Here is a 27,923-nt window from a genome sequence, read left to right as displayed (position 1 = left end):
GCTCAATTCTGAGTCTCATAGATAAGGGTTTGAATAAAAATTTAACTATTTAGCAAAAACATCGTTTTGTCAGTATAGGGTATTGTGTGTAGATTGATGAGTATTGTTATTTAATACATTTTTTAATAAGGCTGTAACGTAACAAAATGTGGGAAAGGGAAGTTGCCTGAATACCTTCCTAGTGAGCTGTATTTAACCATACCAAACGTAACATATCATACTAAATGGAGTGATTCGGAATTATGTACAGAATAATACGAAATGATATGAGACCAGGTTGCAACTGCAGCCCTGTTCCAAAAGGAACGTGATCAATTTTCACCCGGTGCAAAAACGCCTACCCGGGCCAGATTATACGAATCTTTCCCAATGCAATGAACGGAACAGCGGTGCTTGAAGAAGTGATGTGCGAGTAAAATCGATCAACTCTCGGTTTTGTTTCTAAAGATTGGTGTCAACGTAAAGTCAATCCAAGTTTTTGGTGTTTATTTGCAAATTACAGCGGGACTCAAACAACATACGGAGGGGAATTGAAAATGGAGGTAGAAAAGGAAATAAAGAAGGTACGTCTTCATGCTTGTATGGTTCCAGATAAGACATGGCAACGCCCTAAAAGGTATATCCTACCAGGTAATAAAGTCAGCAAGGAAGGTGCCTGCCTAGTCCTGTCAATGTGTAGCCAGCTACAGACTGCTTTTGATACTTTAAAAAATAGATTAGTATGAGCTATATAACCTTTCACATCTTTATTTGTTTTAGTCATGAAATACAATAATAACAAACCCGGGGTTGTCTTAATATGCATTGACATTTTTCGCTTCGTTGGTAGAGTACCTTTTTCACAATATTTTCATGTTTGAAGGAGGACAGACGTCCCGTCTCACACTAGTGATGGGTCGTTCGCGAACGAACGGCTCTTTTTGAACGGATCTTTTGTATCGGTGAAAGAGCCGTTCATTTGGCTGCCTGATTTGCATACCGCTATTACTGCTTTTTGCGTTAAAAACAACGATTATCTGCAGATAAATTACAAACGAATTATCTAAGAGCTTGAATCCTCACTACGGAAACAATACTTAGTGGGGAGAGCCCGTACATTCCTTGCTTAAAAATAAACACTTTTTTAAAATGGTTTTGCTGGTGAGCTAATAATTTCACCAGGTAAACATTTATTTGAACACAATATTTCATGATCTGACATGGTAGCTTACTTTTTGGTAGCTTACTTTTTGTATTTACATTGGAAATTGGTTCTAGGTTGTTGTAATGAAAATCATGGTTCTTGGTCGATTTTTAAACATTTTGAACGAAGAGCAGTTTGGGAACCAAATGAGCCGACGCTAAAGTAAACGGAGCCAAATAAACCGGTTCACCGTAAAGACTCGGAATGCCAATTACTGTCTTCCACTCGCTTTCAGTCAGCAGCGATACCACAACCTCCATTTGCTGCCTGCTGCAGCAGAGAACAATGCAGCATATTTTTTACACGAAATAAACCATCATCCACACACGGGAGTCACTCCCATGCATCCTCATTTAAATAACAGGACTATGATAACTGTCATTAAGAGAAACAGAGCTCTTCTCCACTCAAGGGAATTCATTTCTGCTGTCAAGTCTGGTGGGGGGAGTGTGTAGGGGGGCTTTATGATTCCAGACAGCCCCTGTCTGTCAGCTGTCATCAAGATTCAAGCTCTTTCACAAAGGGATTGTCCTCAATTAGTGCAATCAAGGTTCCTTGGCATGTCCCTAACCTTAACCCTTAAACCTAACCTTAACTTCAATTGGGTGCCTGGAGAAGTGGGCATACTCAAATTTTGCCCAACATTTCCCAAATGGCCCGCCCGGCGAAGGAAAGTTGCCCTGTGTGAAAAAGTATATGAAAAAGAGTGACATACACTTTGAATGACCTAAAATGATCCATCTCAAATTGATCTTTCACCTACAGATCAGCCCAAGCTGTACTGCAAGTTGTACTGTGCAAGTAGACTAATAGTAGGCCTACTATTGAAATAGATAAATGAGATTGCCAGCTGAGTAATAAATTAACAGGTTTTCGCTCTCAAAGTAACACTTTAATAGAAAAATAACAAAATGTGTTAAACCACACCAGGAGACCACTTTTGAGGTCTGTGATTTATTTTTTTTTTTGTTACCCTTTAGTTCAACTGAGCAGGCACTTAGCACTGTTTGGTCAGCAGTATTTCTGAAGTGCACATGAGATGGAGTTTGCAAAACAAATGGCCACTGACTCAACCCACCCCAAAATGGCAAGGATTCTATGGTGTTCCCAAGTGGTTTAAGGAAACAATTCACAAATATTTATATTTTCAGAAGTGATGAACCGTCAGCTGGATATTCTGTGGAATACAGAAACAATGAGCTGGACACTTTGGAGAGACTCATGGCTGGCTCAGACCAATATCTAGACCAAAGCCGTTACATTGTAAACCATCTCTGGCTATTCTCCCCATTCGTTATAAACCTAGACAGATATAGTTGGAAACACGTCTAATGTTGGTAAGTGGAGAAGAGGGAGTTGATAGTTAACGTAAATATTATTTACTGAGTCATGCTCTAGTCTGGCTTTAGTTTTGCGTTCCTCCGTGTACAGGCCGGCTGCACATTCCCTGAGTGCTCCTCCTAAGCCAAAAAACAGCTTCTCCAAACATCAGTGTGTGCTGGAGTCCTGAGGGGCTCTCAGCATCATGGAATAATTGACCATATAAGGGCATGGACAGCCTTGACAGGGCAAGACGGACAACACTGGTGTTTGAAGTACGTCTGAGAAGTGAGGCTGGACTGAATGATGCAAATGGGAGGGAGGAAAGAGTGCCACAGTATGGGCTGTGACTACAAACTCTGGAATTAGCCTCAGTGTGCATCCCAAATGGCACTCTATTCCCTATGGGCCCTGGTCAAAAGTTGTACACTATATAGGGAGTATGGTGCCATTTTGAGATGCAGACCTAGTATAGTGAGTCTGGTTTGATTCGAAAAGGTGGCAAGACAGAACTTTAGAGCTGCTTTTATATTTGACCAAAATAGGCACTGAAGTAAAGGAATCAGAAGAAGAGAATGTATGCAGATGGTTGAGAAAAGTAGGCTATATATGTTGCTGGAAGCGTTAAATCTGGAATATATCCGAGGAGGAGATTAGGGATTAATGGGACATCAGATTGTGCATTTGAATTTAGTAAGATCTTGTTTTCCCTCTCACATCTCTGTTAGGCATGTTTATACGCAAATGTCAAGCTGTACTGTAATGCCGGTTGTACACGACACGACTTTCAAAATCCTAACATCTCTGAGCCTCTCGCATTAAACAACCATCTTTCCTGTAGTTGTTTGTCTTGCCAACATAGTGGTATGCACACCAAACAATGTGGCAGAGATGGTGTGTCACCCGCTACTAGGATTCTCCATACCACCACGCTGTCTCGTGAAAACAATGATGTGATTAGATTGTTAACGTAGCTAGAAAAAAGCAGCCTCATAGACGTTTTCATGAAGACATTCACACCTGCCACGAAGAGTTGAAATATCTAGCCAACATTTTGTGTTGAATAACATTGCTTGTGAAATTCAGAGCTGTAACGATTTGACACTTTGGCTTTGGTGAAAGGCAAGAACAAACGCATACTAGCAGTAGTCATTGCTCCTGCTCGATCGTCTACACATTCCGGGTGATGCAAGACCACATCATCTCACTGGCTTCTTCTCTGGTGAGCTCTCATTGGCTTTTGTTGATCACCTTTCTCAAAACGTTTCATTGCACATCTCACACTACAAGATCATTGCAGATTTTGTGCCAATAAAATCAAACATGTTTGAAAATATTGGGACGTCTGGGACTGCTCAAAGACGGGATCGGTATATTGCATCTCTGACCCGCTCACATTTAACAAATGTTGGTGACTGCCACACGCCCTGAGGAAACGACATGTGGATTTTGTCTCTGATCTATAAAAAAAACCTGTCTGGGACAGCTAAATCGGGGCCAAAATTGTGTAGTGTACACCCAGCTTAACAAAACATTGTAGATTTGGCTAACTAGAGTATTTGAAGAGGCCACTCCAAAACAACTAGACCTAAGTAAGTACTGACTCCACCATAGAAACTACAGTAAATACACTACATGACCAAAAGTATGTGGACACCTCGTTGAACATCTCATTCCAAACTCATGGGCATTAATATGGAGTTGGTCCCACCTTTGCTGCTATAACAGCCTCCACTCTACTGGAAAGGCTTTCCACTAGATGTTCAAACATTGCTGCAGGGACTTTCTTCATTTCAGCCACAAGAGCATTAGTGAGGTCAGACACTGATGTTGGGCGATTACAGTGGTTGGTCCTTCAAAAGTTGCAGCGTACTGCAGTACAGCTTGCATGGTGCCGCAGAATTCTATGGCACGTTATTTAAGTGTCAGCCATTGTAACCATTAAAGCCAGTTAGTGCTAGTTTGACCACCAAAGGGAATCTTTGAGAAGCATAGGATAACCTTCAATAGTGGCTTAATTAATTTGATTTAATATTATGTTTCTATTCCAAGAAAAATGAAAAACCCTCAGGGCTTCCGTTAGGATGGAATAGAAATATGGAGCGGTACAACGTGACGGTCGGGAGTAGGCTACAGTACTAATAGCATAACATTTCCACACCCTAATTGTATAATTGTAGTCTAGACAACACCCAAATGGCGATTCTGTGAAATTAAAAATCTCATTGATTTATCAAGACCAGTCCACATGCTTGTCTCAGAGCAGTGTGAAAAGTAGCTAAAATGCTCTTTAAATAAATAAGCTCTACACCACTTTTAACCGAACATTACTCAACATTAGTGAGACTCATGTCACCCACGGTAGGCCTACTGTGATGCAGTGTCTTAGAATTTTGCCAATCGGGAGGCCCCATCCACAAAGTATCAAAATACAGAGAGGTGTTGGTAAAGGTATATTGTCCTGCTAACAGCCCATAATGGGCTATTCTAATACTATACATGGTGTCAAGGTCAGGATATCATCCAAATGTCTTTATTAAATACTATCAGAAAGAATGTTGGTACTTATTTATTTTGATCTAAATCCATGAATAAATGAGTGCCGGGCCATCAACTTGATAATATATAACGATATTTTGGTTATTTCGTAAAAAAAAAAAAGTGAGCGATTTGTAATATGAATAAAGGTCAATATAGAATTTGTAAAGGCCAAAACATGTATTTCTGTTGTTAGAGGGAGAGAAACGCTGGTCCAGTTGTGCACCGCCCTATGGGAATCCCAATCACGGTCGGGTGTGATACATAATAATAATAATAATAATAATAAAAAAATATCAATTTTTGTCATATTATTTGTTTAGTCTTTTCTGGTGGATTAAACTGAAATTGCAACCAATCACGGCCGGTTGTGATACAGCCAACCTAACTAAGAAATACATTTGACGATAGAATTCTCCCCTTACCCTCTTAGGCAATTATATTGTCCAGCTAATAGCCATAATGGCGCTGTACAATGTGACCGTGTGTGTTTGAAATAGTATTTTCCAGTAAGCAACAATTTGTTTACCTTCATTAGACAACTTTGTTCTAATATTTCTGTGATTCAGTGATATTTATTCCCATAGTAATTCGTTATGTATCCATAACTAAATAAACATCTGCATTTTGAAAGAGTATTTTAACAGGATTTTATTAACAAAAGCATAAAGATGCTGATGAAGAAATACAGTACTGTACAGTATATGCTTTTACATTTGGATAATAAAGCATTCAAAGCATTTTGAAGATATAAGCCATTTGTTTGTAAGTGCCTAATTCCTTACATAAGGGAGAGCAGGCCATGTCCAGACTTTCTCTGTGACCTCAAGTACTCATTAACTCTGTCTTTAAGGCTTTTTCAGGTTGTATCAGTCATGGACAGACACTTCTGAGACACAGTATTAATGGTAACCCATCTCAGTTGGTATTCTGTGCCCACTCGTGGGATCTCGCTTCGGGTTACACATCCTTGGAACAGCAGAAGAACATAATGGTCCGGATGGCCCTTGCTGTGCCTGTTGAGCAGTTGGTCAAGTTCTGTTGTCAGAAGAGGAATGGAAATGTCAGGGTGAACCGACGACCTGATGAACCCACCAGGTATGTTGACTCTGCCTGTCAGAGGTGGAGCTCACAGGTGTGCCTGGCCCTCTTCAACGTGTCATTCTCCGCCAATGCCGCCTGGCTCTGGACCAATGCATCAGCTGTCACCCGTATCTCTGCCCTCAGATAATGTTTCTCTTTCTGCTGATCTGCCTTCAGGGACTCTATGTCGGTCTTCAAAGTTTGAATCTGATCCATGTGCACCTTCATCAGATGATCAGAATGGTACCTGAGCCCCCAACCACGCTTTTTTTCTGTGCGGACCGTTGTCCAGCCCTTTGTCCACCGATCTCCACATATGTTTGTTGGCATGGTTGTATGCTCTGTAACAATACAAATAACCGTGTACTAAAAACATGAATGTATTTGTTTTATTTAACCTTTTAAGTATAGATTTTATTAAACAGTATGCCTACACATTGATAGGCTATATACATTTTTTTTAAAGAAAATGCACTGAAACCAAAATGCCTTTTTAGTTTTGGCTCATTCAGCTCTGGCTCATTTTCAAGTCCTCCCGTGGTTATGGTCCTAACCCTGGAAAGGTAGCACTATAGAAAGAAGCCATATAATTTTTTTTAGATAAACAGTTAGTTTTTGAATGGTAACTGTGTTAAGTGTAGAGTTTGGGGCGGGGTGAGGAGTACTGGAAAGGAGTAACTTAAAATAGGCCATAAGTATATTGCCGATTGTCCTCACTTTGATTATGCTACTAATCTGGCTACAATTGTTTGAAAACCTGTTTTCAAAATGCCACCAGCTGTCCATCACTACTGTAAATAAAACATAGCATCTTATTTACATCTTGTTTACATTCTTTATTGTAACCACAATGTCACCAAATTTGTATCTACCTTTCCAATTACTTTTAGAGTTTGGGATTTACAAATGTGTGCTTTTCTTGTCATTTTTCGTTAAAGTATAACTTTTGACGCCTTTAGTGAGCGGTGTAGTGCTTTAATATTTAATCTAAGGGGCATTTTTCACGCCATTATTAGTTACATTGTTTGAGTTTGAACGTGCAGACTGGCACTAAGAACTGGCACTAAGAAAAGCACAGGGGCATTGTCATGCTGAAACAGGGAAGTGCCTTCCCAAACTGTTGCCACAAAATTAGAAGCACAGAATTGTCTAGAATGTCATTGTATGATGTAGTGTAAGATTTCCCTTCACTGGAACAAAGGGGCCTAGACCGAACCATGAAAAACAGCACATTATTCCTCCTCCTCTACCAAACTTTACAGTTGGCACTATGCATTGGGGCAGGTAGCGTTGTCCTGGCATCCGCCAACCCAGATTAGTCCATCGGACTGATTCATCCATCGGACGGATTCATCACTCCAGAGAACCGTTTTCCACTGCTCCAGAGTCCAATGGTGCCAAGCTTTACACCACTCCAGCCAACGCTTGGCATTGCGCATGATGATCTTAGGCTGTTTTGAGGCTGCTCGGCCATGGGAACCTATTTCATGAAGCTCCTGATAAGCAGTTATTTGGAACTCTGTAGTAAGTGTTGCAAGGACATATGATCTTAGCACTCGAACGTCCCGTTCTGTGAGCTTGTGTGGCCTACCACTTTGCGGCTGAGCCGTTGTTAATATAATAATAATATAATAATATATGCTATTTAGCAGACGCTTTTATCCAAAGCGACTTACAGTCATGTGTGCATACATTCTACGTATGGGTGGTCCCGGGGATCGAACCCACTACCCTGGCGTTACAAGCGCCATGCTCTACCAACTGAGCTACAGAAGGACCTCCTAGACATTTCCACTCCACAATAACAGCACTTACAGTTGACTGGGGCAGCTCTGGCAGGGCAAAGCTTTTGTAAACTTACTTGTTGGGAAGGTGGCATCCTATGACGGTGCCACGTTGAAAGTCACTGAGCTCTTCAGTATTTCCATTCTGCTGCCAATGTTTGTCTATGGGGATTTCATGGCTGCGTGCTCGATTTTATACATCTGTCCACAACGGGTGTGGCTGAAATATCGGAATCCACTAATTTGAAGGGGTGTCCACATACTTTTGTGTGTGTATATATACTGTATGCAACCCTGGCCTGAAACTTTCTACTGTATGAAATAATTTCCCTATACAGTATAAGTATGTTCATCTCATTGATGTGCTATGTCTGTTGGCAGATGACCCTGGGCCACGAGATTGGTGCCGGAGCCGCGTGCCTGAAATGCAAGGACAAATGCGAGGGGTTCGAGCTGCACTTCTGGAGGTTTGTACTGCTCTCTACTCTGTTGAACCAGCATGGTCAACACAGGAGGAAAGTAAGTAAAAAATGTTTTTGCATGTTTTTTGGTGCACATGCAAAAATGTTTTTCTTCTTACTTTTCAATATATTAAATTGAATATGAACTAGACCCAATTTGGCAAAAAAACAACGCTTACTTTCTCTTTGTTACACAACAGGAAAAGCCACAGGCCCCCCAAAGCATGTAGCACCGTTCCTTGTTGTTTAGTACAGTTTCTGTCCTCTTTTATGTTTGGATTACTGTAGAACTGAAGTGGCCTACATTCCTTTGACTTCCTGTCTGATTCCAACCTTACCATGCAGTCATTATCTGGACCAATGACTCATTAAAATAGTTGTGTCCCCCACTGTCCCCTCTCGCCAATTAAGCCAGCATTCCTGTTTCCCGTTTACCCAGACAATTATCCACACCCGGCTAGCTTTCCTGAAGACATCACAACAGGTGCCCTCATGCCTACTGCAGTGGCTGGTCACTATGGCAACACCTAACCGACACACAGACCACTGGGCACAAACTGGTTGAATCAACATTGTTTCAATTTAATTTATCAACGTATTGTGACGTGAAATCTACGTGAAAAGTACATTGTCAACAGTTGTTTTGAGGGTTACATTTCAACACAGGATTATGTCATCATTATAACCCATTTGAAACAACGTCAGATGTTCAACATTATATCCACTATCATAAAAAATGCATAGGCTGGCTAGCACCTCCTACTGGAAAGTTCAACTATCTACAGCTATCCACAGCTATCCATTTGGTCTCCCATCCAGGGTTTTAAACCAAGCCCAGCTTCGCTTTGATATTTCTCACTGACTACCTACCAATGTGCAATCATGAGAATGATTGAGATATTTCTTAATAAGTAAATAGATTTACAGTTGCTATTGAAGTCATTCCAAATTATATGTTTTAACACAGTCATTCCATACAAATCATATATAATAATTAATAATAATAATATATGCCATTTAGCAAATGAAAGTCATGTGACCATACTTTATAAGTCATATATCATCGATGATGATATTTAGGTCTACATGGCATTTGCGACGTCATCAACAGCTATTGTTTCAAATCAACCCAGGGTTCAACATATAGATTTCAAATATAATCTTCAAGTGAATCAAACATATTAATTATTAATGTCTCCAACTCAACCAAAAATCCAAGTTAAAGAATAGGACTAGACCTATAATCAAATCTAAATTGAAATGCACTATACAATAATAGGCCTAAGGTTCAAGCTCTGGTTGATTTCAAATGTAAGGACATTTAGTGATATTGAATTTAAAGGAGATGTTACTTCTGCTTGGATAGTTCCATCTGTGCCACTGACTTAGTCTGGCTTTAATTCCAGTTTGTCTACAAATTAATGATTGATATGTTGGATTCATGTCTCCATCTCAACAAAAATAAAGAATATAACTAAATCAAATCAGACTTTATTTAAAGTGCATTTAAAGTTTGATTTGATTTAGCTCTATTCGTTAACTTAGATTTTTGGTTGACATTTGATTGCATTGACACTTTGGTAATACAATACATAACTTTAGGCTATCTTACAAACTTACAAACTAATGTAACAGTATTTATTCAACCATAAAATGAGTAACACATCCATGGCCACATTTGAGGTTACATTGGTCCCCGATTCAAATATTTTAACATGGTCTGCGGACCCCAAACTGATCCAAATGTAGCATTGGTCAGAAAATCGATTCAAACGTTACGAATTGCCGGTTCACAATTTTTTTTTCCAATCTTCCAAAAATACCTTCTCTTTTGTGACAACTGATGTGTCCTCTCCTTCAGTGTGGAACTAAGCAGGTAACTGTGTTGAGTCATTGATCTACAAAGCATTTTGCATGCCGAACATCCCCAAACTGCACACTGTTCCCAGCTTCATGCGCTGACCAACGCGAGGTAGGCGGCCTTTTCCTGATCTTACACTTCTGCATTGCACCTTCAGCATTCAAATGCTAAAATGCTGTCGCGTTCGTTGAAATGAGTGGTCCAAGGCGCAGCGTGCGTAGAGTTCCACATTATATTTAATAGTGAAACTTACAACCAAAACAACAAAGAATATAACAAAACGTGCAGTGCTCAAGGCAACTATACAAAAACAAGATCCCACAAACAGCAAGTGGGAAAAGGCTGCCTAAATATGATCCCCAATCAGAGACAATAATAGACAGCTGCCCCTGATTGGGAACCATACCAGGCCAACATAGAAATAAAAAACTAGACAACACATAAAAATAATAAACTATAACACCCCCCAGTCACACCCTGACCTACTCCACCATAGAAAATAAAAGCTTTCTATGGTCAGGACGTGACAAATGGCTTGAATGATATTAGGCTTTATTTGTTGATGGAAGCCTATGTAACTTGCTAGGTTAATGTTATCTACTGTATGCATTGTTGAAAATGGTGTTTTACCGGAATAAAAATAAGCTAACGGAAACACACCTCTCATCTAGCTATACAGGGCTTAAAATAGATTTTATTTTGATTACTCAGGTTCACCATCAGCAATAGTTTTGGTAGTTTTGCTTTAAACAATCAGTGTTTAAAGATACACATCCGTAGATGTTACTGTAACTATACAAAGTGTACATGTTCAAGATAGCATGCAAAGTTAACAGGTCTGTGGAGAACTTCACATTTGCTATAATAATCTGCAGAATCTCAAACAGCATTGATCACTTGCACTATGTAAACTGAACAAAAAATATAAACGCAACATATAAAGTCTTGGTCCAATGTTTCATGAGCTGAAATAAAAGATCCCAGAGAAATGTTCCCTAATCACAAAGGCTTAATTCTTTCAAATTTTGTTCACAAAATACATCCCTGTTTGTGAGCATTTCTCCTTTGCCAAGATAATCCATCCACCTGACGGGTGTGGCATATCAAGAAAGAAGCGCAGTGACAAGACATTAAGTTTCTTGTGTAAATACACAATATCTGACATTGTATTCCCATGTGAACTTTGTTGTGCTTTTAAATGGTTGATGAAGACCGCTATTGCGTGCAGCTTTTCTTTTGAATGCGCAGTGATAACACATAGTCAGACATTGTTTTTCCATTGGAATTTGATTGTGCTTTTCGATTGTTGGAGCATGGGGGATGACATTTTGGGAATTCAACAAACTTCTGGGTGTCTTTTTGAGTGGGTGAATAAGGGTTGAAATCTCATTGATCCAATGCCTCAACCAAATATTACCCAAATGTCCACATTGAAATGACTTGACGTGTCCAATGGGAAGGGTCTTCGGTCTTGGTCATGGTCAGACATGTCTGTGGCAATAAGAACGGAACTGGAAAGCTATTCTGTGTTATGCGATGTGATTTATTTGTTTTTTACATTTTTGTTTGGGGGGGTTACAGGTACACTATCCATTTCAAATGATAGGTTTAGAAAACATGTAGGCTGTTACCAAATACATTAAATGTAAGAAATACATACTGAGCTTAAAGCTGCAATATGTAACTTCTTAGGCGATCTGACCAAATTCACATAGAAATGTGAGTTTTCGATCTGTCATTTTCATTGAAAGCAAGTCTAAGAAACATATATGTTCTATGTGCACTATTTCTATGCTTCCCGTTCTTATGTTTTCGTTTTTATGTCTTTTACTTTTGGTTTTGTACACCAGCTTCAAACCGCTGAAAATACAATATTTTTGCTTGTGGGAAATATATTTCACAGCGGTTTCGTTGATACAATGATGCTATACACTATACTTACTTGTTTTGTCTCACAAACTGAAATTAGGTAACTATTAACTATTAGAATTTTAGCAACCAGGAAATGGCGGCACGATTTCTGCATAGTGCATCTTTAAGTGATAATACATTCAATATCAACATGAATGAAAACAAAGAAGTGGGCCTCCCACCCAGCCAACATGTCTCCATCTAAAAGGCAGCCAGCCAGCCCTCCAGATCGAAATGTGTCATTATGGAATATGGGCATGCCATTTTGATTCCCATTTACATTGTTTTTAAATTTTGTGCCAAATAGAAATAGTGTGAGCAATAATAGGACCAAAGTGTAATTTTCGTTGTTTAAGGGATACATCAGTGAAGACTACCTCTTCACTGAGTCACTAAGTCGCTTTGGATAAAAGCGTCTGCTAAATGGCATATTATTACCTCTTCCAGGGAAATGGGAGACACCATATTTATCTCTCTACTCAGCCAGGGGGCTGAGTATTGTTTAATGGTATCATGTCTAAACCAATGTAGTATGGGATGAAATGCTAGTGCCTGGTAATATAATTGAAAGTTTGGTACAGAGTGTCCTATGTCTTTCCCTTTGCAAGTTTGTTAATTTTATCCAGTCTCGTGTTACCTTGCCATATACTTTTTGAAACTGCACTATGGATTTTATCCCTGTAGCCAGAAGGGGGAGACAAAGGAAGCAGAAATTCAGCCGTGGCAATATATTCCTTTTGACGACAAATATTCTGTCAGTTAAAGCAACTGGGATATTAGTCCATCTACTGAGGTTGTGTTGAATTGATTTGAGCGTTCTGTTAAAGTTTCTGGCAATAGTTTTGTCTCAGGAAGGATATCTATTCCAATGTATATAAAATGGGAAACGATTGTGATTCCATAATTAGAGATGGAGTCCTCTATCAGGGTCTTGAGAAGCAGTAGGGCAGATTTGGTTAGATTTATTTTATAACTTGAGATAGACAAATTCAGCTCCATGATCTTCAAAGCTTTTGGGAGGGATTATCATTGTCCCGAGGACCGAGTTTGGAAAACGCTGCTAAGGGGCCTACTAAAGGGCCTACTAAGGGCCTGGTCTGATGATCATAAAGGAAACCTATACATTTGAGAGTGCTTAGGCACAACCAAAAATCTTTTCTAACCTAACCCATTCCCTTTCCTTATTGACTTTCCCCTCCACAGAAAAATCTGCCGGAACTGTAAGTGTGGCCTGATGGACCACGATGTTCAGATGAACTCTGAGGATGACAGGAAGGTTGGTAAGCTGTTTGAGGACACCAAGTACACGGGTCTCGTCGCCAATCTCAAGACAGACGGCGCCCCCACATACAAGGGCAACCAGGTCACCTTCTCCATCTCCCCCAGCCCCATGTCAGCCACCTCTGTACCATACAGTCCCCACACTGTGCCAGCCAATGCTGGCTATGGTGCTGAGGGTGGGGCGGGGGCCGTACCTGGGTCTGGTGCCGGTTATGGGGCCGGTTATGGGGCCGGTGCTGGAGCCAGTGCTGGACCCGCTACCATGTCCAAACCACCAGGGGCAATCAGACCTAATGCTGTGTCAGTCAATGTCGTGCCAGTCAGGAAGGATGCTGTGAAGTCTGTCACCTACGAGTGGGCACCACCAGGGGTCAAACAGTATATGGTAAGGGTATAACTACTGTATCATAGTATTTAAATACCTAGGAATCCCAAGAGTATTGAACACAGGTCTGAATCTGAAAGAATCTGGTGCTGTTCCCTTGGCATGATGTTATTAATTCCAGAAGCAAAGTCATCATGAGGTGCTGTACAATGAAATATGATTACAATCTTGAGGTCGCAATAGACTTATGGGTCTGTAGTTGGTCTGGTTCAGTTCACTAAACAAGGCATTGGTGTGTTGTAATGGAAGATATTGTCCACTAGAGGTCACTGACTTGAAGTTCTGTGCCACCAGTGCTCATGATCTCTTCATATCCCTCAACAAGCAAATAAGTGTTCTTTAGGGAGAGATTGTAAGTTGTCCTCTAATAGCTTGCTGCCTCTCCCCAATTCTCCCTTAACTACATCAGCTCATTAACAGGGTTTAATTTTAGTCTGTTCCTTTCTGCCTCTTTTGTTTTCACTCTCTCTCTATTTGTGCCTATGACTCTTCCTTACTCCTTTTTTATGTCCTTTCTGCCACTCCTCTCATTGTCTCTTCTCCTGTCTCTCTCCCTCTTTTCTCCTGTCTTCCCCTCCCTCTCTCTTCTCCTGTCTCTCTCCCTCTTTTCTCCTGTCTTCCCCTCCCTCTCTCTTCTCCTGTCTCTCCCTCTTTTCTCCTGTCTTCCCCTCCCTCTCTCTTCTCCTGTCTCTCTCCCTCTTTTCTCCTGTCTTCCCCTCCCTCTCTCTTCTCCTGTCTCTCTCCCTCTTTTCTCCTGTCTTCCCCTCCCTCTCTCTTCTCCTGTCTCCCTCCCTCTTTTCTCCTGTCTTCCCCTCCCTCTCCCTTCTCCTGTCTTCCCCTCCCTCTCTCTTCTCCTGTCTCTCTCCCTCTTTTCTCCTGTCTTCCCCTCCCTCTCTCTTCACCTGTCTCTCTCCCTCTTTTCTCCTGTCTTCCCCTCCCTCTCTCTTCTCCTGTCTCTCTTCCTCTTTTCTCCTGCCTTCCCCTCCCTCTCTTCTCCTCCCTTCTCCTTTACAAAGTCCTGATATCCTCTCTCTCTCCTCTCCACTTTGCCCTCATCAGGCTGTCCGCTACATTGAGCTCCTGCCCCCAGAGAGGCGTCCCATAGCGGGCACGGAGGGTGCAGCCTACCGCCGGCAACAGATGGCAGTGCAGCTACCGGAGCACGACCAGGACCCGGCCAAGTGCCACGAGCTTACCCCCGCAGAGGTGAAACAGATGCAGCAGTTCGTCCGCAAGTACAAGGACGAGGCCCTGGGAGTGGGAGACATCAAGCTGCCCGAGGAGATGATGGGACAGGGTCTGGGTCAGGAGAGGGCACCAGGCATGGGGGCACCAGGCGTGGGGGCACCAGGCGTGGGGGCACCAGGCGTGGGGGCACCAGGCGTGGGGGCACCAGGCATGGGGGCACCAGGCATGGGAGCACCAGGGATGGCAGAACACCCAGCGATGGCAACAGCTGGGGGAGCCTTTGGGCCTGCAGGTCCTGGTCTTCGGACTAGACCCGGGGCTGGGGGTGCACTTGGGCCAGCAGGACCAGTTCAGCCTGGGACGGGGGCTGGGGGTTACCCTGGGGCTGGAAAGGGTGCACCAGAAGACATGGGTACTGCTGCCACCACTACCGCTGGGTCAATGGGCACTCCGGGAGCCCCTGGATCTTACCTGGCTGGGCCCTGTGGACAATACGTAAGTGTGAGAGAGAATTGTGCATGACTGTAGTGTTAGGCAACCTTGTGACTAATATGTCGTATCTTTGTATCTACTGTAAATGTTGCCATCTCATTTTGAGATTAGTTTGAGATGGTGTAGACAATTGTAGGTTTATAGTTTCTGATGTACAAGTTTTGAAAACGCACAGAAACCTATAAGAATGCATGTTTATTTTCATTCCCTATAGTTGTGGCTGCCCATAAGGTTATGGAATCACATTGTGTTCATAACACGTGGTTTAGGTATTGTTGCAATCAATGACTGTATATTGTTGTAATCCACTATTATTTTGGGCTGAGTCCTCCCAAGGATTTCCATTTGGAATTGTTTTGCCTGTTGCCACCAGCAGGGGGTGAGGGAGCATAGCGGTTTGCGTCTCCACTCCCCTCAACAACACTTGAAGAAGACGCCTGTGACAACTTTTACTGTTTCTCCTACTCTTTTTTAAATTTGTTCTCTTAAACAGGTATGTAGTGTACACAAGCACATTGTCTACTGAAAATGTTAGTCAAAATGGTTATCTGAGTGAGAGTTACCTTTTTATGTTGAAATTGTAAAGTTTAAATCTGTAAATTAATTGAGGGAAAACTGTTAGCGATCTTGACAGAGATAACGGTTTGTGGTTGCTAGCCCATAGAATAACATAAGAAAAAATGGCGCCAGATAATATTCTGTTTTGAATTTATTGATTTAGCTTTAGCTCCTCTGAGGTAATATTGTAGTTTGATTTCTACTCATTTGTATGGTCTAGGCCCTGACATCTCCCCATCCAAGTGTTATATATTACAGAGTTGTATATATTTTTTTACTCTATACACTAACGCTATCCTGTCAAGCCTATACGGTATTATTTTAAATACAAGTCAATGCATTAGCTTGTATGACTTTTAAATACAGAGGATATATTATGTTACAATACGTCTTTTACAACATTTGACTGAATTAGTCATGTTTTGCAGATTCATGTTTTGGCTCAAACGTTACAGTCCTAAAAAACGTCTGGAGGGCAGCCATGTAACCAGGCCAACAGTTCCATTACAATGGCAAGAGCACTTTTGTGTGGTTTAGATCAGGGTTTCCCCAAACTTTTTGCCAAAGCACTACACAGCTGATTCAAATAATCAAAACTCATAATCAAGCTTTGATTATTTGAATCAGCTGTGTAGTGCTAGGGCAAAAATCAAAAAGAAGTGGAAACATCTAAGAGCAACAACTGCTCAGCTGCAAAGTAGTAGGCCACACAAGCTCACAGAACGGGATTGCCGAGTGCTGAAGTGAGTAAAAATGGTCTGACCTTGGATGCACCACTCACTACTGAGTTCCTAACTGCCTCTGGAAGCAATGTCAGCACAAGAACTGTTCGTCGGGAGCTTCATGAAATGGGTTTCCATGGCCAAGCAACCGTACGCAAGTCTAAGATCACAATGCCAACCTTCAGCTGGAGTGATGTAAAGCTCGCCGCCATTGGACTTTGTAGCAGCGGAAACGCATTCTCTGGAGCGATCAATCACGCTTCACGATGCGGCAGTCAATTCTGGGTTTGACAGATGCCAAGAAAACGCTACCTGCATGAATGCATATTGCCAACTGTAAAGTTTGGTAGAGGAGGAATAATTGTCTGGGGTTGTTTTTCATGGTTCGGGCTAGGCCCCTTAGTTCCAGTGGAGGGAAATCTTAACGCTGCAGCAGCATACAATCACATTCTAGATTTGGGAAGGCCCTTTCATGTTTCAGCATAACAATGGCCCTGTGCACAAAATGAGGTCCATACAACATTTGTTGTCGAAATCAGTGTGGAAGAACTTGACTGGCCTGCACTGACCTCAACCCCATCAAACACCTTTGGAATGAATTGGAACGCTGACTGCGAGCCAGGCCTAATCGTCCAACATCATTGCCTGACCTCTCTAATACTCTCGTGGCTGATTGGTAGCAAGTCCCCGCAGCAGTGTTCCAACATTTTAGTGGAAAGCCTTCCCAGAAGACTGTAGGCTGATAGATCAACAAAAGGGACCAACTCCATTTTTGGGAATGAGACGCCCGACAAGCAGGTCTCCGCATACTTTTGTGGTACATATTGCAATATATAACTTTTCCATATGGGTAGTCCTAAATCAGCATGTTGTTAGTAAATCATTATTAATGTACAGTATCAGACACATGAGTAGGTGTCTCTAAACGTGTAATTTTTTTGTATTTTTTTTAAAGTCATCAAAACTATGAAATAACACATTTTACAATTGGCTCATTAATCCCCCTCCTCTCCCCTGTAACTATTCCCCAGGTCGTTGCTGCAAATGAGGATGTGTTCTCAGTCAACTTATCTGGTAAAATAACGGATAAATAAATATAAAATGTTGTAACCAGAAAAGTGTTAAACAAATCAAAATATATTTGAGATTCTTCAAAGTAGCCACCCTTTTCCTTAATGACAGCTTTGCACACTCTTGGCATTCTCTCAACCAGCTTCATGAAGTAGTCACCTGGAATGCATTTCACTTAACAGGTGTGTCTTCTTCTTAAAAGTTAATTTGTGGAATTTCTTTCTTCATGCGTTTGAGATGTGTTGTGACAAGGTAGGGTTGGTATACAGAAGATAACCCTATTTGCTAAAAGAACAAGTCCATATTATGGCAAGAACAGCTCAAATAAGCAAAGAGAAATTACATTCCATCATTACTTTAAGACATGAAGGTCAGTCAATGCGGAAAATGTCAATAACTAAGTGCTGTCACAAAAACCATCAAGCACTATGATGAAAATGGCTCTCATGAGTACTACCACAAGAAAGAAAGACCCAGAATTACCTCTGCTGCAGAGGATAAGTTCATTAGAGTTACCAGCACCAGAAATTGCAGCCCAAATAAATGCTTCACGGAGTTCAAGTAACAGACACATCTCAACATCAAATGTTCAGAGGAGTTTATCAGGCCTTCATGGTCGAATTGCTGCAAAGAAACCCCGACTGAAGGACACCAATAATAAGAAGTGACTTGCTTTGGCCAAGAAACACGAGAAACCGACATTAGACCAGTGCAAATCTGTAATTTGGTCAGATGACTCCAAATTTGAGACTTTTGGTTCCAAATGCAGTGTATTTGTGAAACGCAGACGGATCAGCTCTGCATGTGTAGTTCCCACCGTGAAGCAGGGAGGAGGTGTGATGGTGTGGGGGTGCTTTTCTAGTGATACTGTCAGTAATTTATTTAGAATTCAAGGCACACTTAACCAGTATGGCTACCACAGCATTCTGCCGCGATACGCCATCCCATCTGGTTTGCGCTCAGTGGGACTATCATTTTATTTTTCAACAGAACGGTGACCCAACACACCTCCAGGCTGTGTAATGGCTATTGACCAAGAAGAAGAGTGATGGAGTGCTGCATGAGATGACCTAGCCTCCACAATCACCTGAACTCAACTCAATTGGGATGGTTTGGGATGAGTTGGACTGCAGAGTGAAGGAGAAGCAGCCAACAAGTGCTCAGCATATGTCGGAATTCCTTCAAGACTGTTGGAAAAGCATTCCAGGTGAAGCTGGTTGAGAGAATGCCAAGAGTGTGCAAAGTTGTCATCAAGGCAAAGGGTGGCTTCTTTTGAAGAATCTAAAATATTACATGTTTTTATTTTATTTGTCTAACACTTTTTTTGGTTACTACGTGATCCCATATGTGTTATTTCATAGTTTTGATGTCTTCACTATTATTCTACAATGTAAAAAAAAATAAAGAGGACTCTTGAATGAGTAGGTGTGTCCAAACTTTTGACTGGTACTCTGTGTAGTCACCTTAGGGAAATGAACTACATAAAGCTTTTAGAACTTTTATAATTCAAAAACGTCAAATACTGTCATACCGTCAAAAATGTAAACACTATGGTCATATGATATTTTGGCCAGACCTCCCAGCCCTACCCCCTTCCCCTCCCCCGAGCCATTTGATAAATGAGGGGTAATTTCTATGTTTGTTTTCCCCCATCCAATGCTTTTAAATCTATGATGGTGGAATGAGGGAGTGTACATAGAGTGGACTAAATCAAAGAGCCGGTATGCACTTCCTCAAAATAGTCCAAATGAATCTATGATCAATCAAGAAATCTGTCATTATATTTTTTCTTTTTTTGCCAAGGAGGTCTTAGTTACGCAATTTTACATCTATGTTTGGTGAAGTATTTCGCAAGTGAAAAAATGTGCATGAAAAATAGTCGTCTCCCATTGAATCACAATAAACACTTCATGGAAGAATCCCGTCATAATATATACGCTAACCGTTTCTACTGGGAAGAATGCGACAGGCAAAATTCCCAGCAGAGAATCGTATCTGGTATTTTAGATATAGATCGTAAATTCAACATGCCACAAGATGGAGCCAGGAGTAAAAATATCACTTTTTGCCGGAAAGTTTTGGACACTTTTGCATGGTGATTTGTTTATCGTGGTTTAAATGTACCATTTTTCTATCTAACAGAGATTTGGCTCATGCAAACCCCTGTCTGTCTTTACCCGTCTCTCCCCATATGCAATTAGTTATTCAAACTGAATGAACATTTTTGATTTATGGGCGTTGTCAGGCAGTGTCTTAAACTGCATAATGATAACAATGACTATGATTTAAGTGTATAATGGCATAAAATAATAGGATGGGTCTATGCTACAGAGCCATTGTTTTTGTGAGGGCATTGCTAATGAAGGTCGCCTTCCCTCCTTTTTTATCTCCTCTCCATCCTCCCCTCTGTTCCTCTTACCCCCCCCCTGCCCGTCCTCCAGTCGTGCCACCAGTGCCAACTGCCCATGCGTCAGGGCGAGCCTGCGGTGTACGCAGAGCGTGCTGGCTACGACAAGCTGTGGCACCCGGCCTGCTTCGTGTGCTGCACCTGCTCAGAGCTCCTGGTGGACATGATCTACTTCTGGAAGAAGGGACAGCTCTACTGCGGACGTCACTACGGAGACAGCGAGAAGCCCCGCTGTGGAGGCTGTGACGAGGTGAGGGATTTGAGGGGGGGGCAGGGAGAAGAGGGGTGAGGGACGAAGGGACAGCTGCACTCGGATGTCAGTACGGAGACTGTGAGAAGGGGAAAGTGTGACAAGGCGGGGAGGGATGGGGAAGACGGGGTGTTAAAGGAAGAGAGGTCAACAGGAGAGTAAGATTGTTATTCACACACTTTATGTAGATTCAGGTGTGTAGAGAGGAAAAAACTGCAACGCTAACAAAAATAGATGTACTGTAGGGAAGAGTGGGGTAATTGAACCAAAGTGGTTGAGCCACCCTTGTTTCTAGGAAACCATACACAAAATGCATAATTTGACCACATATTTAGGAAGAGGTCATCGTTTGACGGAGTCTGCGAAGGTAGAAACCACATGGAAAAATTGTAAGCAAGTTAGGTAAAAAAAAAAAAAAAAAATGTTTACCAAGTCAAATGAATGTATTGTTTGAGGTTGCACGATCCTTGTATCTAAACCAATGTAGATCATTTTAAGATTGTACAATCAATTGGCGTCTCTATAAACTTCAGTATGTGGTTCTAAACCTAGCGTGAATGTGCATCCTTGTAGCAGTATGGGCTAATATAGTCAAAATGTTTACCTTTGGGTATGCTGAGCCAATGGTTGAGCCAATACCATGTTGAGCAAATTGAAGTGTTTTCTTCACAGGTGTAATGCAAGGCATTATCGCTGGGATATGATGTAATAACAGGACCTGGTCTATGTTAAAAGTGTTTTTAAAAAGTACAAAGTCTTTGTTAGGGGTTAAGCCTGTAATAAAAGATACTTAAAATGATTAAAAGACAAACTATTTTGATTCTGTTGAATTGTGTTTGGGAAATAAAGATTGGCATGGTTTTAAAAAGGCAGTGGTAATATTTAATTCCGTACAGAAATGTGTAGGCGGCTTAACCTAACCCATACCTCATTTTTATGGGAAAGCTATGTTTTCAAAACTTTAAATGTTTACATGAATTCTGATTTATTTCCAGGGATACACAACATCCTGAAATATATGTAGATATCTTTGTTTGAAAGAATACTATATTTCCCTTCACGGAGTGATGCTGAATGTAAAGAAATGGCTCAACCTGCTTTGCTCTCCCCTAATCTATTACTCTGGTTTTCTTTATTGCTCTTCGATGTGTTGAATTAACTGTATCATGATGTGTGTGTGTGTCTCTACAGCTGATCTTCAGTAATGAGTACACACAGGCCGAGGACCAGAACTGGCACCTGAAACACTTCTGCTGCTTCGACTGTGACTGTGTTCTGGCTGGAGAGACCTATGTTATGGAGAACAACAAGCCTGTCTGCAAGCCCTGCTACATGAAGAGCCACGCAGTAGTAAGGACAGAGAGGGAGAGTGTGTGTCAAATCAAATGAAAGTTTATTGATCATGCACACGGATTTGCAGACAATATTGCAGATGCAGCGAAGACCTTGTGTTTCTAGCTCCAACAGTGTAGTAATATCTAGCAATACAGTAACAATACACACATAATCCAAAGAGTAGAAATATATCAGAACGAGCAATGTCAGAATCCAGAGTATAAATATATACACAGAGTATACAAAACATTAAGAAGACATGCTCTTTCCATGACATAGACTAACCAGGTGAATCAGGGTGAAAGTTATGATCCCTTATTGGTGTAAATTGTTAAATACACTTCAATCAGTGTAGATGAATGGGAGGGGATAGGTTAAAGAAGGATGTTTAATCCTTGAGATGAGTCTGGAAGGTGTTCCTAATGGTTGGTATACTCAGGATATGTGAAATATATACAGTACCAGTCAAAAGTTTGGACACACCTACTCATTTCTGGGTTTTTCTTTATTTTTACTATTTTCTGCATTGTAGAAGACATCAAAACTATGATATAGCACATATGGAATCATGTCATAACCAAAAAAGTGTTAACCAAATCTAAATATATTTTATATTTGAGATTCTTCAAAGTAGCCACCCTTTGCCTTGAAGACAGATTTGCACACTCTTGGCATTCTCTCAACCAGCTTCATGAGGAATGCTTTTCCAACAGTCTTGAAGGAGTTCCGACAAATGCTGAGCACTTGTTGGCTGCTTGTCCTTCACTCTGCGGTCCAACTCATCCCAAACCATCTCAATTGGGTTCAGGTCGGGTGATTGTGGAGGCCAGGTCATCTGATGTAGCAATCCATCACTCTTTTTCTTGGTCAAATAGCCCTTACACAGCCTGGAGGTGTGTTTTGGGTCATTGTCCTGTTGAAAAACAAATGATAGTCCCACTAACTGCAAACCAGATGGGATGGCGTATCGCTGCAGAATGCTGTGGTAGCCATGCTGATTAAGTGTGCCTTGAATTCTAGATAAATCACTGACAGTATCACCAGCAAAGCACCATCACACCTTATCCTCCATACTTCATGGTGAGAACCACACATGCAGATCATCCATTCACCTACTCTGCGTCTAACCAAAATATGTGTAATTTCATAGTTTTGATGTCTTCACTATTATTCTACAATGTGGAAAATAGTATAAAAATAAAGAAAAACCTTTGAATGAGTAGGTGTGTCCAAAATGTCTGTCCGTCTGTCTGTCTGTGCAAAAAAAGAAACGTCCTCAGTCAACTGCATTTATTTTCAGCAAACTTAACATGTGTAAATATTTGTATGAACATAACAAGATTCAACAACTGAGACATAAACTGAACAACTTCCACAGGCATGTGACCAACAGAAATGGAATAATGTGCCCCTGAACAAAGGGGGGGTAAAAATCAAAAGTAACAGTCAGTATCTGGTGTGGCCACCAGCTGCATTAAGTACTGCAGTGCATCTCTTCCTCATGGACTGCACCAGATTTGTCAGTTATTGCTGTGAGATGTTACCCCACTCTTCCACCAAGGCACCTGCAAGTTCCCGGACATTTCTGGGGGGAATGGCCCAAGCCCTCACTCTTCCATCCAACAGGTCCCAGACGTGCTCAATGGGATTGAGATGCGGGCTCTTCGCTGGCCATGGCAGAACACTTACATTCCTGTCTTGCAGGAAATCATGCACGGAACGAGCAGTATGGCTGGTGGCATTATCATGCTGGAGGGTCATGTCAGGATGAGCCTGCAGGAAGGGTACCACATGAGGGAGGAGGATGTCTTCCCTGTAATGCACAGTGTTGAGATTGCCTGCAATGACAACAAGCTCAGTCCGAAGATGCTGTGACACACCGTCCCAGACCAAAGCTGTTAGTGTCTTAACAACCGTTCCACAGTTGTTTGTTCATTAATTGTTTATGGTTCATTGGACAAGCCTGGGAAACGGTGTTTAAACCCTTTACACTGAAGATCTGTGAAGTTATTTGGATATTTATGAATTATCTTTGAAAGACAGGGTCCTGAAAAAGGGACCTTTCTTTTTTTGCTGTGTGTGTGTGTTTTACAGGCGGATATACAGTTGAAATTGGATGTTTACATACACTTAGGTCAATATAGTCAATAACTCGTTTTTCAACCACTCCAAAAATTGTTGTAATCTTGTTGACAATCTATAGTTTTTGCAAGTTGGTTAGGACATCTACTTTGTGCATGACACAATTCATTTTTCCAACAATTGTTTACAGACAGATTATTTTACTTATAATTCACTGTATCACAATTTCAGTGGGTCAGAGGTTTACATACACTAGGTTGACTATGCCCTTAAACAGCTCGGAAAATTCCAGAAAATGATGTCATGACTGTAGAAGCTTCTGATAGGCTAATTTACATCAGTTGAGTCAATTGGAGATGTACCTGTGGATATATTTCAAGGCCTACCTTCAAACTCTGTACCTCTTTGTTTGATATCATGGGAAAATCAAAAGAAATCAGCCAAGATGTAGACTTCCACAAGTCTGGTTGATCCTTGGCAGCAATGTCCAAATGCTTGAAGGTACCATGTTCACCTGTACAAAAAACTACGCAAGTATCAACACCATGGGACCATGCAGCCGTCATACCGCTCATGAAGGAGACGAGCGAGTCAATTCCAGAACAACAGCAAAGGACTATGTGAAGATGCTGCAGGAAACGTGTGCAAAGGTATCCACAGTAAAAACGAGTCCTATATCGACATAACCTGAAAGGCCGCTCAGCAAGGAAGAAGCCACTGCTCCAAAACCACCAAAAAAAAAAGCCAGACTATGGTTTGCAACTGCAAATTGGGACAAAGATTGTACCTTTTGGAGAAATGTTCTTTGGTCTGATGAAACAAAAATGGCCATGTTTGGAGGAAACGGGGATGCTTGCAAGCCAAAGAACACCATCCCAACCGTGATGGATGGGGGTGGCAGCATACTGTTGTGGGGGTTCTTTGCTGCAGGAGGGCCTGGTGCACTTCACAAAATAGATGGCAACATGAGGAAGGAAAATTATGTGGATATATTGAAACAACATCTCAAGACATCAGTCAGGAAGTTAAAGCTTGGTCGCAAATGGGTCTTCAAATGGGCAATGACCCCAAGCATACTTTCAAAGTTGTGGCAAAATTGATTAAGGACAACAAAGTCAGGGTATTGGAGTGGCCATCACAAAGCCCTGACCTCAATCCTATAGGAAATTTGTGGGCAGCAATGAAAATGTGTGTGCCAGCAAGGAGGCCTGCAAACCTGACTCAGTTACACCAGCTCTGTTAGAAGGAATGGGTCAAACGTTTTGGGTAAGTTAAACAAATTAAAGGCAATTCTACCAAATACTACTTGACCCACTGGGAATGTGATGAAAGAAATACAAGCTGAAATAAATAATTCTCTACTATTATTCTGACATGTCTTTTAACAAAGTGGTGATCCTAACTGACCTATGACAGGGAATGTTAACTAGGATTAAATGTCAGGAATTGTAAAAAAAAACTGAGTTTAAATGTATTTGACTAAGGTGTATGTAAACTTCCGAATTCAACTGTATATGGTGTGTATTGACAGCATGGACAGTATATGAATAGAAAAGGTGTACAGCAGTAGTTATACTGTACAGGATGAGCCATGGCTAGAATACAGTATTTGCATATAAAGTGGGTAAATAGTTAGAATATGGCTCACTTTAACAGTTTACAATGTCTCTATATGCATGCGGCAGCAGTCTCTAAGCTGCCTGGCGGTAGCTGGCTAGGGACAGTGTCTGAGGTGCTGGGCAGAGTACCAGCCGTTGGCCAGCTACTGATGGCTGACCAACAGTCTGATAGTCTGGAAATAGAAGCTGTTTTCAGTCTCTCTGTCTCGGCTTTGTTACACCTGTACTATCTCCGTCTGCTAGATGGTAGCAGGGGGAACAGGCCATGGCTCGGTGGTCCTTGATCATCTTCTTGGCCTTCCTATGAAGTGTGCCCCCGGTGATGCGTTGTGCTGACCGCACCACACTCTGGAGAGCCATGCAGTTGCGGGTGGTACAGTTGCCTTACCAGGCAACTGTCCGAGCAGTCCGAGCAGAATGCTCTCAATGGTGCATCTGTAAAAGTTTGTGATGGTCTTGGGGGGCTATGCTGAATTTCTTCAGCCTCCTGATGTTGAAGAGGCGCTGCTGTCCCTTCTTCACCTTGGGTGACGGTGTGGTGGGACTATTTCAGGTCCTTGGTGATGTGAACACCAAGGAACTTGAAACGTTTGAACCCCTCCACTGGATGGGCTTGTGCTCTCTATGCTGTCTCCTGTTGTCCCATTCAGCTCCTTTGTTTTGTTGACATTGAGAGGTTATTTCCCCGGCACCACTCCTATCTGTAGGCTGTCTCAACGCTGTTGGTGATCAGGCAAACTTGATGATGGAGTTGGTGCGTAGCCACACAGTCATGGGTGAACAGGGAGTACAAGGAAGGGGCTAAGCGCACACCTCTGTGGGCCCCTGTGTTGAGGATCAGCGTGGTGGAGGTGTTGTCGCCTACCCTCTGGGTCTAGGACCCAGTTGCACAGGGAGGGGTTCAGTACCAGGGCCTTGAACTTAGTAATACGCTTGGGCTCACCATGGTGTTGAAAGTCGAGCTGTTGTCGACGAACAGCATTCTCAAATAGGTATTCCTCTTCTCCAGGTGGGATAGGGCGTTGTGCAGTGCTGTGGCTATTGTGTGTGTGCATGCATGTATACCTGCATGTGTGTGATATGATACTCTGTATTAAATGTGTACAATGTATATTGTATACATGAGATACAACTCTCTGCTACATACTCTTGTCTACGTTGAATATGTGTGTGTGATTTAAACACATCCTCTCCTCACTCTACAGGTATGTACAGCCTGTCAGAACCCAGTGGAGCCCGAGGCCCAGCGCGTCTCCTACGGGGAGTTCTACTGGCACGCTGAGCCCCAGTGCTTCCAGTGCTCCTGCTGTGCTAAGTGTCTCATTGGAGAGCGCTTCATGGCCATACAGGGCATGCTCTTCTGCTCTGTCGAGTGCAAGAAGAAGACAATGACCTAGAGAAGACTGTGGCCCAGAGCAGCTCAACCTGATGACAAAATTATTCAAGTCTGGTCTAGAATGCGAATAATTGTCATTTCCCTTGACCTCAAACAATGTGGTTCAGTCTGCAACTGATTCTTGCCCAGATCAACTCTGCTCCTGATGACAACCAACCCTAGTCCTGAGCTAATTTTAGTTTTCACTCTGCTTATTTCCGCTCAAGACTGCAACCGATCATCTGAATAACAGTTGGGAATAACCTCAATATTGTCTGTCTCTCACTTGACATGCAACTGTTTTGTTCTACTGTATCTCAATGAAACTACTCTAGTTTTATTGACATACATTTTGTTGAAGACTTGTTTCAGCACACTTTTTAACATTTTTACAGTCACTTATTCATCAGAGTGTAAATCAGCTTTGGATTCACGACTCGGTCTACGACCAAAATAACTACCGTGGGTTGTTCTCATATCATTCGGCCTGTTGCTTTCTCTCTAGAATGTACGACTGATTACAGACATCCAACTCGAAGCAGCAGTATAATAGCAATAACCTTACAAGAAATGATGCTTTGTGTGCAGTGTTTCTTTTCCGCTAGAAGCAGCTCTTCATTGTTGTTACAGGCGGATAAGTACCTGACTATGCCAAGTGGCTGACTGATTCTCTCCAACACAGTCCTGGAGAACCCATGGGGAGCGCAGGTTTTCACAAGTGACACTTTTATGAAAAACATCACTGAAATGTGAAGGCAGGTGATGTCATATCTATGCGATCAACAGAACGTCTTCAAATTACGACGACTCTTGAGGACCAACGAAATGTGAAAGTACTTTTCTTTCTACTGTGGTGTCTAATGACCTGCGTCCTCCTTTCTTTCCTGCTGTCTTTTTTTGTATTATGATATTGTCTTCTCAATCATTTGCCATTTGCTTTGTTTCTTGCTCAGTGAAAAGCACTTTATGATATTTTCTCCTCACGCTCTTACAACCTAATAAAGATTTTTGCCATGA

The 27,923-nt window shown here is 41.8% G+C and overlaps 1 protein-coding gene across 1 annotated transcript; it reads left to right on the top strand.

Moving 5' to 3' along the window:
• Nucleotides 1-322: 322 nt before the first annotated feature.
• LOC124003979 (testin-like) lies at nt 323-27,923 on the top strand. Its single transcript, XM_046312690.1, has 7 exons — nt 323-563; nt 8,290-8,375; nt 13,345-13,807; nt 14,867-15,490; nt 20,280-20,495; nt 21,687-21,845; nt 26,737-27,923. Exons 1-7 carry the CDS (start codon nt 537-539, stop codon nt 26,926-26,928), a joined length of 1,767 nt encoding a protein of 588 aa, XP_046168646.1. The 5' UTR covers nt 323-536; the 3' UTR covers nt 26,929-27,923.

Source organism: Oncorhynchus gorbuscha, linkage group LG02 (genome assembly GCF_021184085.1).
Source record: "Oncorhynchus gorbuscha isolate QuinsamMale2020 ecotype Even-year linkage group LG02, OgorEven_v1.0, whole genome shotgun sequence".
Taxonomy (NCBI): Eukaryota; Metazoa; Chordata; class Actinopteri; order Salmoniformes; family Salmonidae; genus Oncorhynchus; species Oncorhynchus gorbuscha.
The sequence above is the reverse complement of the archived record's forward strand: the minus strand, read 5'-3'. Positions and strand labels throughout refer to the sequence as shown.

Bases quoted from the DNA above. Each gene is read 5' to 3' on its own strand.
- LOC124003979 (XM_046312690.1), top strand. From the start codon at position 537: ATGGAGGTAGAAAAGGAAATAAAGAAG. The intron at 8,376-13,344 runs GTTTGTACTGCT...TCCCCTCCACAG, and splicing joins TTCGAGCTGCACTTCTGGAG to AAAAATCTGCCGGAACTGTA. The intron at 21,846-26,736 runs GTAAGGACAGAG...CTCACTCTACAG, and splicing joins ACATGAAGAGCCACGCAGTA to GTATGTACAGCCTGTCAGAA.